The sequence below is a fragment of the Aphanomyces astaci genome (assembly GCF_000520075.1).
Source record: "Aphanomyces astaci strain APO3 unplaced genomic scaffold supercont1.62, whole genome shotgun sequence".
In the NCBI taxonomy this organism is placed as follows: Eukaryota; Oomycota; class Saprolegniomycetes; order Saprolegniales; family Verrucalvaceae; genus Aphanomyces; species Aphanomyces astaci.
In genome coordinates this window covers 277,622-293,319 of record NW_009798325.1, presented here as the reverse complement: position 1 = coordinate 293,319, position 15,698 = coordinate 277,622, and the positions used below count along the sequence as shown (strand labels likewise).

The window sequence follows — 15,698 nt, the reverse complement described above, 5'->3', positions numbered from 1 at the left end:
GTAAGGAGCGGATCGGATCGGTTGCGCGTCGCCCGTGTCGATACTGAACTCCACTAGATGTGTCTTTCCAGGGGCTTTGGACGTGTCGACAAATATGTCGGCGAACTTCGCCAAGGTCGCTCGTAGTAGTTCTCGTTGGTCAATGCTGAGAGTTGAGTCGGACCAGTCGATGGGTAGTTCCTTCGCTGGACTGGTCGTCGTTTGTACTGGGCAGACGATATTGGGGGCCCCAATTTGAGTGAGGACCCTCCCGGGTACTCCGTTCAGTGGCGAGTCGAAGGAGTCGTCCGGCTGCAGGCGAGACGAATGGGGTTGCGACGAAGAATTTTGAGTATGTTCGGAGTATGTCGGGGGTAGCGCCATCCAAGTTCCAAGGTGTGTGTTGGCTTGTAGCGTGAGCGGTTCATGAGAAGCGTTAGCAAGTTCGACGAGGATCATGTTGGACGATGTTTTGCAGTATAACGCCGCTGCAATCTGTGCCTGCGCGTTCGTTCGGGGTTCCACGAGAAACTTAGTGGACGAAGGGAGATCAAGTCCTGCCAAACATGGGACATGTCGAACGGATCGAGGCGGGACGGTAATAGTTTCGGCCACCGTCGTGAGCCCGACCGGGTGTGAAGTAGGTACGGGGCCGTCGAGAGGCTCGAGAGATATAATTCGCTGTCCGTCGGACAGTGTCAGGGTATTGTCCTTGAGGTTGATGATAGCTCCCAAGTAACGGAGCAAGTTGAGGCCGACGATGCAGTCAGTCAGCGACGTAGCCATGACGCAAAGGGAAATGACACATTGGCGCCAGCGAGGTGAAACGAAAATTTTGCGCGGCCCAAAATGTCGAGATTCGAGTTGTCTGCAGTGACAAAGCCCAGACGAGGTTGTTTGAGTGGGGGCTGGCCGAGACGATGCCAAAATGACGCGCTGATGAAACTACTGGTTGCCCCAGTGTCAATGAGAACCGTTGCTTGTACTCGGTCGATGTACGCTTTGACGAAAGGGTTCGTCGCCGTCTGTGTCCTCGTATCAGACACCGCGATGCACGCGACAAGGCGACATGAAGGTGTACAGTCGTTGAACAGGTCGTCACAATAGGTCGGGTCCAGTTTTGACGAGCGACAATGGTAGTTTCGGGTCCCCTGTAAATGAATGCGCTGTCGAGCCACACTGGACTCGGAGGACTTGTCAGATGGGTAGTCGAGTGGTAGTTCGTTCCAGGAAGCGATAGATGGTTTGGACGAGATTGTTGGACGTGAGATCTGAGTCGTCCAATTAGTCGATGTGGATGTCAGCGGTGTTGAAGCCTTTGGCATCGTTGGCGAAGGTGATTTATCGGGCACCGCGCATAGTCCAGGGCAAGGTGAGTCGTCAAACTCGTCGCCGGCCTCACATAGCACGTCGTAATGATTAGGGTCGACCCATTGTATGTGAGCGACCGTCTCGGATGTTTTGAAGTCGCGATTCGCGCGTTTGGCCTCGCCACACTTATTGAGCGTGTCAGCGAACTAGGCATACCATTTGGCTTCGTCCTCGATGTCTACCGGGGCCAGAAGTAGGTGGGCCTTGGACGGTAGGAGGTTGAGAGTTTTGAGTATCTCGTCCCGTGCAGGGTTCTTGCAACGTTCGCGGATGCGATCAGTTTGCATGCGGACGTCAGCTGTAGTAATCGGGTAAAGTCGATCCTCGATTTCCTTGGAATATTCCTCCTCGCGTATTTCAGGGCACGACGAAAGAAGGCCGTTGACTTCAGCGTCCGAGAAGGCTGGGTGTGCAGGTTGGTCGTCTGCGCTTTTGCGAATCTGGTTGCGAGAAGTCGATGAAGCAACCATTGAGTCGAGTGATGGTGCTTGAATAGGAGCCGTAGAATCGTCACAAACAGACTTGGCCAGACAAACGTGGTTCGTCGGCGTGGGTCTTGAGTGCATAGGAGAAGAGTTTGACTGGAGCTTGGCCAGACGAACAGAGTCCGTCGGCGTGGGTACGTCGTCGTGAATATGAGTGTGCGTAGAGAGATGCGGCATTCGAGTCGAGTCCAAGATTGAATGAAGGATGGAGAAAAGACGTTCGTCCTTCCTCCGTCGTAACAATTGGGATCGAACAAGAAAAGGAATATGCATTGTTCTCAGGCGCATAGGGAGCGTACTGAGTGTGGCAAGCCGAGACGAAACCTGTTCCCGTAAGGTTCATCTCAGCACCAAAGCCTCAGGCTTGATTTGGGGGCTTGGATGGGCACTTGGCAACGGTGTGTCCAGGCTGGCCGCAGAAGTGGCAGAGCTTGACATGTTCGCCTGGGTAATGTCCCGTCTGGCCGCAAGAGTTGCAGCGCATAGTCCGTCGAGAGCATTCGTTGGCGCCATGTCCACGACGATCACAACGACCACAGACTTTTTGGCCGCTGACCGTCATTTCGTCGGGCTTGGACGAGATCACCACTGGGGTATGGCCAACACGAGTACGTCAGGCACCAGGCATTTGATTCTGTGTCGGTGTCAGGTTCGGTGGAATGACCGCTTGCCCGGAAGGAGCAATGGTATTGGGAGCATATGGTTGTTGATACGGCTGTCCAAAGGACAAAGTAGCGGGCTGGACTGGAGCTGCTTGTTGATAGGTGAAGTCGTATGGTTGCAACGGCTGGATCGGGGCCGCATAATTGGGCTGAGTTTGACCACTCAAGGCGTCGACAAACCCTTGCTGGACTTGGTTCGAACGCTCGATCAAAGCGACGAACGCCTTTTTTTGCTGGGCATGGCTCGTCGTCATGAGTTCGAGAAGTTGCCGCATCGCCGCTTGGTGTTCAAACTCGACATGAGGTCCGCGGCCTAACAGACGAGGCGACGCCGGAGGAGTTGAACGTTCACTGGTAGTTGTACGAGACGACGCCGACGTAGAGGCCGATGAGTTGGATCGAGGCTTGGCGTACGTCTGAGGCTTCACAGTTATTTCGTCTAAACGAACTTCACGCGCGCGAAGGAGTTTCATGCAGTCGACGATCGAGTTGCGTTCGCGGTCGGTGTGTTCGAGACATGACTCTGCCCGGGCGTGTCGGACTCCGCGTTTGAACATGGCAACCCCTTTAATAGCTGGGAAGTCCGCTTCGTCCAAGATCGTCTGGAGTCGATTTGCGTACGCCTAACCGGTTCGTCCATGTAACGCTCAGACGCTTCGATCAGGTTATTCACGTGGTCGCGAGGAGTACTGCTGCAGAACTGGTCCACAAAGCTGTCATGGATCTCAGACCAGACCCCACCGCATTTCGAGTTGGAGTAGGCGAATCACCAGGCGTTCAGGGTAATAGGAGTCTTGTCGGCAGAGAGCTTCAGACCGAGAAGTGACTTGCGTTCGTCGTCGGTCAGACCACCGCGGTCAGCTTGTTCCACGAGTTGCTTCATGAAGTACTCACAGTGATTATGGGCGTCCGACGACGGGATGGAAGTGTACTTCACAGCGCGACCGAATGCTTGGTTGCTCGAGGACATGTCGATAGCAACCTTGACATCAGCCATTTCACTGGACATTTTGGTCAAGAGGGCGGTGAGTTCGGAAGGTACCTGAAAAGGGTAGCCCGAGGATGGTTCGGGTGCCGGGATCGAAGCTTGGGCTAAACGGAACGAGAAGTCTAGACTTAGCTGATCAATGCGTGCTTCGAGAAGTAGCACGCGGTCTTGCAGAAGGGTCTTATGGTGGACGAGATCGTGTAAGCGTTGGTTTTCCTGGCGAAGCGCTTTCAGGCAGGGACGAGTGTCGTCTGAACGAGCAGATGGTGCAGGAAGTTGTTGGTGGAGGAGACGACCGAGTACTTGGACGTCACACTAGAGGCGTTCAACTTCGCGGGAGACACGATCTTCGTACGAGTGAAGAGCGGTCTGCAGTAGAGCGGTGGCCGAGGCTTGACTTTGCACCGAAGAATGCAATTCAGAAATGGCATTGGCGCAGATTGCCGTTGGATCTGAAACTGCCAACGCAGAAGTTCGAAGGAGATTCACGGAAGCATCCAATGCTTGAAGTTCAACTTGGATCGACGAAACGTCTTGAGTCAAAATCTTGTTCCGTTCGGTCACTGTATCAACAGCGTTGCCGAGGTGGACAAGTTCGTCGGTAGCAGCTAACTGCCAGGCACGGGTAGACGAAAGGATTTCGTCCACTCTGTGCGAAAGGTCCATGGTCGCAGCTTGGTGTTCGAGAGACGAGTCTCGCAAGGTTCGGACTTGGGCTGAAACGTGGTCTGAAACACTTTGGAGTGAGGTTCGCAGTTCTAGATTTGCAAGATCCGCACTGGACGGAGAACTTGCGACCAAATCCGACTCGATAGTTCCTTGCATGATCGAGTTGTCATCCATTTCCATTTCACCAATGTCGTCGTAATGGATCGGATGGGAGGTGGTCCATCAAGCGTGAAGTTTGGCGGCCTCGTCAACGACGGCCTTTCATCAGTCGCGTCGATCTTCATAGGTTCATCGTGGCGAACGACAGGAGCCAATCCAAACGGTAGGTCCGGTTCAAATACCGTCAAGGGCTGATGACGTTCCACGTTAGGTAGATGAATGGACACCATGTCAAGTAGCGGAGTGGGCTCGACATGGTCCGTGATGGCCTCCACACCCATGGATTCGTCTGGACGACGTGGTCCATTAGTTGGGGGGGAGTTCGAGATCTCGGATCCACGTGAGCGACAGGAATAATCCGAATGGTAAGTCAGGATTGTAGACGGCAGTTTCGTGAACGATGTCGGAAACCGGCAGGGCCAAACAAGTCGGCGACGAAGAGTCAAACCGCGATCTCGTCTGGTCCAGTACTAAACTGGTTTCGTAGTTTTCGGGAGACGCTCGTCTCGTCACAGTCAGCTGGACTTCAGCGTTAACCTGGACGGTGCGAGTCGTCACCACATGCGTAGATTCCATCAAGACTGGTATACCATAGACGTGGGTGGACACTTGAGCCAACAGATGAATTGTTTCGGTCGCAGACTGCACGTCAGAGGTCAGTAGCGATAACATCCCAGGCGTAGCACTTGACGAGGAGTAAGAGTCGTTCGAGTCCAAGCGTGCAATCAGACTTGTAGAGGTGAGCGGGACAACAGACTGGGTCAGCGTCTCGTCGTCGTTGCCCTCGGTGAAACATGGACTCGTCTGACTTGTTTTCGTCGGAGCTAGCTTCAGCCATATCGTCTGTATATACAAGCTCTTCAGACGAGCTTCGGGGCTCCATGGATAGATCACTCTCGTCGTCGAGGAGAGAGGCCAGTTCACGACGAGCGGTAGTCGAGGTAGTATCGGCGGCATCGTCCTTCGTTTCTCCAAGTCTCGTTGCTCGGGCGAGATGGAGTGATGTTGGATTCGGTAGTTGATGTCTCGCTTCAACTGTTTCTGGACAGGGGTGGCTTGGGCAGGTTCAGGCTGACTTTTACACTCTTGATCAGAGCTGCTGCTTAGGAGGACTTCGTCTTCAGCCACGCTCACGAGGTCAAGTCTCGTATCGGTCGGGGTTGGGACGGATGATGCGACATCAGTGTCGTCTGCGATTGCTTGGACGGGAGGTGGATCGAGAGGCCTTTGCTCACCCAGGTGTGCTGGATTTCTTGGTTTGGCAGGAGAGTTACCCTGCTTCTCTACCATTTTTGTGACAGGGGTTAGACGCACAAAAGTTACGAAGGTCCGGAGGTTCGGACTTCAGGACGGGATACTCTCGGCTTGGCCAAGATGAACACAGCAAGAAAGGAGTAGATCCAATGCTAGGCAAATGTAAAAGTGAACTATCTAAAAGCTAGCTAAAGCTGACGACCTTTGGGGAAAGGTCCTGTAGAATAAAAGGCAAGACGGTCAAATTCGAAGGTAGTCGGCCCGTCGAATAATATACCTTTGCGATGGTAATACCACGATGTGGTATAGTAGTACAAGCCCATGCTCCAGCTCCGTCACACGTGTACTACGTAGTACTGGTAGATGACAACAGCGTAGCCTAAACTCACACCTGATCCTCAGTCCCACTGTACGGATTAGGGATTAATGTAATGTATTCATTTAATTCAATCACACAAATCAGTGATTGTAAATAGTGCCGATTTGGGCGAGTGGTTTCAGTAATCGGATGAAACTGGGAGGTTGAGGGTTCGAGTGCCACGTTTAACTTTGCTTTTTCCCCAACAGTTTTTTCCAACAACGACCAAGCCTTACAGTAGCGAGCACCCCCCACAAAATTGCGCGCAACGCAGCGTAGCGGAGGTCGTGTCTATAATTTTGTGCGAGTTAAAGCCGCTTGATGACAATGACCTTGGTGGGAGTGGCCTTATGGGGTGCAAAGTAAGACTAGTCGCCATCACTAGGCAAGTCTGACTAGGGGTGTCGCGATCTTTGTTTGATTGTACTCGTATTCTAGGTCAGTTTGGCGGCGACATGCGACGCACGTGGGATGGTCGGCCTTGAGAGGTAATAGTTGTAGTAAGACTTAGCGTATTCCTAGTACCGTTCAGTGTTAATTAGTGTTGGAGTGGATTGATGCATGCAATCGTATTGTGGACGTAGTAGTGGTATCATATCATGATGTTTATGCTTTGTTATAGATAAGGCGACCGTCACATATGTAAATTTCATTCCTTTCCCTGATTTTCAAAGATGCACTATTACACTATTACAGTATGTAGTGGTTGAGGTAAGCGAGGTATGGTGCAGTGTACTAAGCAGTATTTGTGAAAGTATTGCATCGTATTTACTCTGATGTTTCGCAGCGTCCAAAGACTGCTATTTTGAAGTTATCGAGCACGAAAAACTGTGCGGATGTAAGCACTCTTAGTGTGCTACTGTGAGCACAGATCGCATTTCTTGTTGGGACTGCATGGCACTTCTGTAGTGCGGTGAAATACGTTGGCTTGTAACTTCGATATGAATGCATTGACATCCTCCCAGATGGCCGTTTCATGGCTGCTTCTCGTTTTCACCGTCTTTTTAATACTCGCCAAACGTCCTTTGTTAATGTTGGTCATGTAATGCTTCGTGTACAACATGAGATTGCCCTTGGCCATGTAGCCAGAGCTCCCCAGGGTGGAGAACAGTTGAGATCTTGTCAAGTTGTGGGAAATTATCGATGCAGTAGCCACTACAATATTGAGATTAGCTAGGCATTGTAGAATGTGTACACCTCGAGCAATTTTTGTGATTAGAGTAGTGTAAACGGTCAACGAGAAACCAAATGTTGCGGAAAATCCAAGGCTCACGAAGCATGCAGTAGTTTTGGATGTTGCATGCGTTGTCGATGATAATATATCGCTTGCCATCATGTCGCTTTAGCCGCTGCGCCAAAATCGAAAACGGGTGGAAGGGACTCTCAAAATCGTACATCAAGGTGAAGCCCAGGCAAATTGAATGCGGACAGACGAAGTGAAAGATGCCTGTGCAATTGATTAAGTTTCCTTAATGATGTTATAACCACTTGGATACTGTACCTGGAAGCTTGTACTTCGAGCCAGGTGCCAGTTTGGTGCAGATCTTATCTCGCAGTTTTCGAGAGTACTGGCGCAGCGGTCGTACAAATGGAGCGCCAGGAAAGCACGACGACAAGTCGTCGTCACCAACTCTAGGTTCCGCAAATGGCACGTTATTGGCCTCCGGGGGGGCACGTAAGTTGGCTAGTAGATCGACCCATAGCCAAACCCATTTGCGAAATGTCTTCTCATCGGCACCTGATATGCAACGACGGACACCTTCGGAAACGTATACCTTCAAAAACATGAAGCACCAGAGAAGGTGCTTCGGACGCGATGTTGACAGTAAAGGTCGAGTAAATTCGTCAACGACCGTGCACGCTTGTTGACCCGGGCGAGATGCCAAAGACAGCGGGATACCGACGAAGGGCCGTCAGAGTCATGGGTGAGGCTTGGTCCAGCATTGCACAGCCAATAACCAAAACGTAGACGCCATTGTGTCAACCATTATAGCAATTGAATTATGTGACAAACATCGCGCGGCAAATATATGGGCCTTATCCGGATTATGTTTTTGGTGCTAGTATGTACTTGCCCTGCCATGAATCATATTTGTGCTTCCTTGCAATACAAACTTGAAGTGTATATGACCTACCAGTATATACTAAATGCTCCAAAATTTGAAGTCAAATTGTGGATCTTGCCTGAATCCCCTGAATCTGTTTGGAACTACGGCAAAATCTTGCAAGTTAAGGCCAATTGGATGGTGCCCTTTGACTATAGGATTACTAATATTGACTATATCTGAGATCCAGGTACACCTTTTGACGGTATGTGCAGAAGAGCGAGATCCAAGGGGTTGAAAATTCTACTAGTACTTAGTATTGCTAGACTTATCCGGGTCTCGAAACCGTCAACCAAAACAACCGTCGTTCGCGCGCATTTCATTTCAAAATCGACAGGAACGAGATGAAACGAGCGTCGAAGCGAAAGTTGCCGGTACCACGGTTCATATGGACAACTGCCCCGTCATGCGCGGCAGAAAAGTTGATGGACAGCTTGATCCAAACTTGCGCAATTGAAGCATCGTCAAAACCCCGTGATGTATACGGCTAACATGCCCTCTTTCGGGAGTACAACTTCAATACGTTTCGAGCACGCTTGAGAAAGTCCATGTTACGCCATGGCGCTATTTGTACGACGCATACGTATATATACAATTGATATTCTCACTATAATTTTAACACTCCATTTCAATAGTACAACGGCCATCGATTTTCAATGGATCGACTCATATCCCACCATGCGACTACGACGAAGTAACTGAAGTCACACGAAAACGTTGTTTGAACGAGGGAACTCACTGTCAGTTTTCGAACTATCCGTGCATGACGGTTCAGTATCGTCGCTATCCCTCACGGGAGGTTTACGTCCGTGTTCTCCTGGCGGAACCCCGCAATACCAATCACATTGAAGTCGATGTTGCGACGCGACGACAAACGCTCATCGGAGATGTCATTTTCGTGGCGGACAGATTTGTGGGATGTTGACGTGGTATATGGTGACGTCAAGGCGGCTCATGAAGCAACGTAAGATTTGTTGTCGATGATCAATGCTGTCGAATCACTATGAGCAACTAATCGACAACTGCGACGAACGAGGTTCAGCATACCTTTGTCGTGTGAAGTTTATCCTGAAACGTTGTGTGTGTCCAAGACATTCACTCAATCGGCCATGATTATGGAGGCGAAAGTTGCTAGCATCGAGATCCCCAAAGAAGAAAACGATCTGGAGCCTTTAGGTTTTGAATAGAATTGATTTTGCATTCTTATTTATCACTTCATTTTTATTAATGTTTAAACTTGTACCCATTCATTTCACCTCACGTAAATGACGAAACTCGATTTCCACGTCAAAGCGCTTACACATTAAATCGAAGTATTCAGTATTTCCCTCAACTCCCTGCTCAACGTCTCGACGAACTCAACGAGTTCACCTACGATCGATCCACATCCTAGCGCATGATAGCTCCTGCGCTGCCAGGGTATTTAGGGCTGGTCAGGACGATTTAGCTGCGCCTTCATAGCAAAGTTGGAGTTACCCGGCGTACAAGGATGTGCAGTTTGTCACGGAGTCCACGCGTGTCCTGTCGCAGCGACGTGTCGAGCCACCGAGCATAATTTTATTCTTCAAATGTAGACTTGGTAATCGGTAAGCTGTTATTAATATACTTTTTTCTTACAAACAACAAGTATAGATTTAATATTTATTCTATTTGTTCGCATCGTATGTTCCTGAAATTAAGCGGAATAGATCAGAAACTCCGTCATTCCGGAAATATGCTTGTCTTTGATTCGAAATATAGTCACATGCTTTGAACAAAGTCTTCAACGAAGTGACATCGTTTCTCCTCAGTAAAATACATATTTCCTGTATATCTGCCTCCAACGGTGAAAATGGCATTTTATTGTAAGTCCTGGCGTTTTTGACTTAGTGACCTAATACTGGTATGTCTGTTTTTCACAGCTAGCCAACAATACACCCTAGCAACTGTTGCAGTCAAATGTCAAAACTGTTTACTCGTCAGCTCCGTCATGACACGAGGTGGTTACAAACTGCGTAGATATAATTAAGATATACTTCGGAGTACAATGTAAATAAACTCACGGCGCAGTAGCATACCAATGACCAGTCGAGAACCTGTCAGGTCATCGATTGTCACATGTGTATGGATAAGAAATAATGACCTCTGAATATCCCGAGGCTACAGAATGTAACGTTAGTGGACCCAAACAAGCCTTCCAAGGTCATTACGCCCACCTATCTGCCTGAGAATTCCTTGCAAATCCCTACCGCACCATCACGAACCATTTCCAGAGCGTTTTGGCAGTCTACAATCCCTTTCCTTATTTTTCATTTTGCCATGAAGTTCACCCTCCTCAGTACCATTGCCCTATTTGCGTCGGCAACCACCGCCCAAACCAACAACACCTTCACGGGCATCGACGGCCGCGCTCGAACGTTGAAGGAGGAGGCTGCCCTCCAAGACGATGCCAAAATCAACCGCGCTTGCAACCAGGAAAACGCCAACTACATCCCGTCCCTTAAAGCCGGAGAGTACTCGACTAGTGCGTCCCACAACTGCTTCCGTACTGTCGCCCAAATCTACGAGTTTACCGATGCCTTGGTCGCCCAAAACCCGAAATTTCTGAGCAAGTTTGTCATCTCCAAGACGTACAGGGGGGCCACGATTTACGGGTACAAGTTGACCAAAGGCCACTCGCAGTCGCTGTATTTTCAAGCCCTTCAACACCCCCGCGAATGGATCTCGGGGTCGTCGATTCTGTTTTCGTTCGCGTCGATTCTGGATGATATTGCCAACAATAGACCCACGGCCGCCGACGAGTACGACTTGTACTTTGTACCGGTCGTGAACATTGACGGCTATGAGGTCTCGTGGGAGGAGCACTATCGGGCCCAGCGCAAGAGTTTCAACCAAGTCGACTTGAACCGGAACTGGCCGACTCCCTTCGAACACCCCAACCCCCCCGCCATCTCGGCCGCCGATTACCCCGGTCCGTCTGCGTTCAGTGAGCCTGAAACTGCGGGCATCAATGAATGGCTCATATCCAAACGCAGTGAAATTCAAGGGTTCATTCACATTCACGCATACGGGGGGTACATCTTGTACCCATATGGGGACACCAAGGAGCCCATCGGCGGGGGGTTTGACGAGAAGTTCGATGTCCTCGGTCGTAGATTGCAAAGCGTCATGGGGGCATACACCCCTGGACCGGTGGCCAAAACATTTTACTTCGCGTATGGAGTTTTCTCAGATTACGCCTTCCTCGAGTTCAAAAAGCCCGCCGTGACAATTGAAGTGGTGGGCAATGATTTTGTTGCGGAAGCGTCGACGATCCCCACACGCGGCCTCGAAGTGTACAAAGGCATCAACCAGTTTGCCAAAGAGACCACCATATTCAACGGTGGACCGATCACGGAGCCAGTGCCTATTACGACTGCCGCCCCTGATGGCTGCAACACATGCGATTGGTGTTTCATCCCTGGGTTGAACTCCTGCTTTAGTGAATTTACCAAGAACGAATGTGTCGTTCAGAACGCCGAATACGGGGCTTTATGGTGTGTGGAGATCAGGACCAAGAAATAATACTACAATATTAGCATCCATTTGAAATATGGTATGTTGTTAATAGAATCGTTGGATTCGGATTTATATATTAGAGATCCGAGTGAATCACTCACGCAGAAATCGCGGTACAAATAAATTTAAGAGTCACCTTCTCGGACGTCGCCGTTTTTGGCCACGCATTAAAGGAAATGTCGAAACAAAACGAACACAATCGGAGGTTTACGCACTAATATTATTACGTTAGAAAGCTGAAACAAATGTTTTGAAGTATTGACAGTGGGTGGGGACTTGGGAGTTTTATGCCAACGTTCATGTGATTGTTTGGGCGTATCATGTGCCCCTATACAAGATAGGATAGCTTAAAGTCTCCAATCCACAGATCAGATGCACTGTATAAAATAATTTAGGTACTAATGAATGTTGGTGTACCACACTCCTTCCCCCGGACAAATGGTCACTTCGTGGTTGAATGAAGTCAGGCCAGACTCTTGAAAAGTTATGTTTTTGTCGACGATTCATAGTAAATCGAATCTGTGCATTGGAGACTTTTTAAGCCCTCCTCTACAAGAAATGCGTGACGTCCAGATTACTGTTTTCTTTTGAAACTACATGGTAGTATGTATAGGATACTATAGTCCAATTGCCTGTAATACTTATAAACCTCTATAAATTGGAAATCAAAACTCCGAATCTCGGGATATAGGAGGCTTGTTATCTCAAAAGTGTCTCAAGTTAAACATACTCCCTCCGTGTCACTCACTATAAGTGCGCGACCTAGAGGAGGGTTGACATGACTCTCATTATATTCTCAAGACATTTTTGACAATCGAAATCGCTCTCTTGGGTTCAAAATTAGTCGCTCTGATTGGACCATTCGAAAGCCAGTGCCAAAACCCCGATTTGATCCAACTTCGAGCGGGAAATTCAACGAAATGAAGTCGCTGTGATGATTTCAATACAGCAATAAAATACTTTATATAAAACAAACACTCATAATGATAAACATTCAGGAATCACCATCAAAAAGCGCATCCTGACGAACAGCGAGCGCGAGGCCATACTCCGTGAAGTGCTGCTGCACAGCAACAGCAGCTACTTGGTCAGGCTTCCCAATGGCCTCAGTCAAACACTCGCAGCCAAGTACAACTAACTGCCACCCGGCCACGGTAAGACACGTGATTGGTCCTGAGACATGCATTTTTGATTGTTATGATTGGACAGTTGTATCTTACACCTTTATAAATGCATGATCGTTATAGGATCTTGGAGTGTTTTGTATTTTTATACGAGGAGGTATACTATATTTTTCTGAGTCCCGCACTTACAGTGACACGGAGGGTAGGAGAATACGGATACTAGTGGCTCGGCGGCATGAGCCTCACAAGGTTATACCTCTCATATTTTATATATCAATGTCGAGGATTGATTTATCCGGATAAAGTTTTAATTGGTTTCGTCACTTTGCATTTTGGTGTGTCGTGTCCACCACCGAACCACATCCTGCCCATACCATCGCCCGCATCCACCCACCTCTTGCCCACGTCAAACAATTCAAGCCCAGACTGCAGTCCCACGTCCCAACCACTTCTTGCCTGCGCCACCGACCTATGCCTCCACGACATCCCTTCCCTCTTCTAGCCACATCGCACCTACGTCACCAACTTCCTGTCCACGTCGCCATCCCAATTCCACCTAAGTCCCGCTGAAGTCAGTCAACTTGCTGCTAGCATCAACCCACTCCCTGCGCATGCTAACCAACGACCCGCGTACCACGATCGCATCCTTGTCTACGTCAACTATGTTTCACCTGAGTTTTTACCTGTGTATGTGCTGTAATGAAAATGATCTCCACGTATTGTGTATATTGTGGACATGTGGTTAGAAGTAGTTAATGTGGTTTGAAAGCCGTCTGGGTTGAATTGTACCTTTGTAGTAACGTCTACACTTGTGTACACCATGTATACTGACTGCATGTCTACCTCGAGTCAACTCATCCCCCGCCGTATGCATGCCCCACGTCTGTCGCTTGGATACCCCATGTCCGTCGATGAATACCTTCACGTCCCGCAGTATGAACCATGTGTACTGGCTCCATGTCCACGATCTGTCTGCTCACCACTACCCAGAGTGCTTGCACCTGTTCCATGTCTGTCGCACTTCTGGTCCGTGTCCTCGAATTGTCTGCCCCGTGTCCGGTCCATGCCATGTCTGTCTCTTTTGTACTGCATGCCCAAGTTGCCAACCCCGTGTTTAGCACATGCCCACTTTGTGCAAATGCTATGTCCACCATGTGCCGGTCCATGCTCACCTTGGCCCGCTCACCTTGTGTTCATCCACGTGCTCACCAACCAACCCGTGTCATTCATTCGCGTCACCCATCGGTGGCAAATTGTATTCACGTCTATCGTTTGTCCTGTACACTTTGTGCGTTTCTTCGGTTTGCATACTAGCGTAGGATTGCTGTTCATGGTAAGCTTGACGATGACGCTCATGGAGAGTAGTAGTGGAGACACTGGAGGATGCTGGTTTAAGTCTAGTCATTGTCATTATCATTTATCTACATATTCCGTGTTGTTACGATACAAGCTTGATTTTGAATTGGTGTTGCGTCTGTGACTTACCCGGTTGTGACAAGGTTGTTGAAGTGGTGTATTTTGTCGTCCAGCAAGCGTGCTTGATGGACCTTGCGAAGGACGCGTAATACCGAGCCGCTTGACTTCACCTTTGGCGCCGACAGTATGGTGAATTCCAACATGCGCTGTTCAGCTATGGCGCCGCATTGTAGGATATCGTCGTGGAATCTTGGAGTCCCAGCGTTGAGTTTGAGGTAGTCCGCACAGAAGACCAACAGATCTACGACCGCAAATCCAACGAGGTAATATCTCCGTCACAACGAAATTAGATTCACACACAACAGATATGGCGCTAGCACATGTACTTCGTCGTTGTCTCAATAAAACTGGTCGCTTTCACACAAAAACCAGCCTTCTTCACACAAAACAAGTCGTTATCACAACAATCTCGTCGATATCACAACAATTCCGTCGTTAACACACAGCATTGGGCGCTGTCACAAACGCGACACGTTTAAGAGCATCTGCACCGGTACCAGCAGTTCTCAGATCCCAATAATTTTTGTCAAGAGGGACGATAAAGAGGTAGCACTGGGGAGGAATGACGACGAAGAACACTTGTGTGGTCGAGGGCAAAACCAAAGATGATTATTAACGGACTGTTTAGCTGACCTATGATTGGGCATAAACAGTCCGGTTTCTACAGAAAGAGAACACCGGAATTTGGAACAATGGTCGTGGTGGGTACAGGGGCAAACGCTCGGTAATAAGTAACTCGGCAGAATGGACTTCAGCGAAGTCTAAATCGCCGGCATCCACTGGAGATGGGAAGTGGTCGGGAAGCTCGCCCGGTGCGTCAGTGATGGGAGCGAGGGTAGTAGCCGCAATAAGCGGAGGTCATGGGGCGGAGATGCAAAAAAATCACAAAGTGGGGCAGAGCCCGGTTGGAACACCTTTGGCAAAACCGATGGTGGGTTGGGACGTTGGAGGACCCGGTTAAGAGTGGAGGGAGGCACAAAGTGATGGGATAAGATGTGGGTGTTGGCAAAGCCATTGAGGCGATTGCCTTGATGGATAAATGGACGAGCGGCTGTACGAGCAGCAGAGCCAGCCTGGTCATAAAGACCTCCGCGATGAGTGCGGCCGTAGCCTAGGTCGCGTTGTCGATCACGGATGCGGTCGCGGTCGCGATTTTTATCACGGCTGTTGCCACGATTGTTGTTCCACCCGCCATTTCCAGGACCACTAGAGGAACTAGGTCCCCATCCATGGTGGCTATTAGAGCCCTGGTTGCCACTAGGGCCATCGCGATCTTCGCGGTCATCACGAGGACGTTGAATAGGACGCGACGGAGCGACATAATATCGTTTGCGCTTCTTCTGGGAGGCAGAGCCATGTTTGTCAAAGACGGCGCGGTCAAAACCAGGACGCATAGAGTTGCGGGCATAGTCCGACTTTAGGGTAGGGCACGCAGGAAGCGTGTGATTGGTAACGCCGCAGTAGAAGCAGGACTTGCCGGGGTGATTGATACAATCACGGTGAACATAGATGGGGATAGTAAAGGCGTTCA

The 15,698-nt window shown here is 49.5% G+C and overlaps 3 protein-coding genes across 3 annotated transcripts; 2 read left to right on the top strand and 1 right to left on the bottom strand.

Annotated features, from left to right (window-relative positions):
- Positions 1-6,781: 6,781 nt before the first annotated feature.
- Positions 6,782-7,848, bottom strand: H257_14795 (hypothetical protein; the record flags this gene model as incomplete). Its single annotated transcript, XM_009842681.1, has 3 exons — positions 6,782-7,080; positions 7,427-7,609; positions 7,779-7,848. The coding sequence occupies 3 exons, from the start codon at positions 7,846-7,848 to the stop codon at positions 6,782-6,784; spliced, it is 552 nt and encodes a 183-aa protein (XP_009840983.1).
- A 2,480-nt stretch (positions 7,849-10,328) lies between these two features.
- Positions 10,329-11,573, top strand: H257_14794 (hypothetical protein; the record flags this gene model as incomplete). The annotated part of the gene is made up of 1 exon (XM_009842680.1): positions 10,329-11,573. The coding sequence occupies one exon, from the start codon at positions 10,329-10,331 to the stop codon at positions 11,571-11,573; it is 1,245 nt and encodes a 414-aa protein (XP_009840982.1).
- A 1,456-nt stretch (positions 11,574-13,029) lies between these two features.
- On the top strand, positions 13,030-14,385 carry H257_14793 (hypothetical protein). Its single transcript, XM_009842679.1, has one exon. The coding sequence runs from the start codon at positions 13,512-13,514 to the stop codon at positions 14,169-14,171; it is 660 nt and encodes a 219-aa protein (XP_009840981.1). The 5' UTR covers positions 13,030-13,511; the 3' UTR covers positions 14,172-14,385.
- Positions 14,386-15,698: the final 1,313 nt, after the last annotated feature.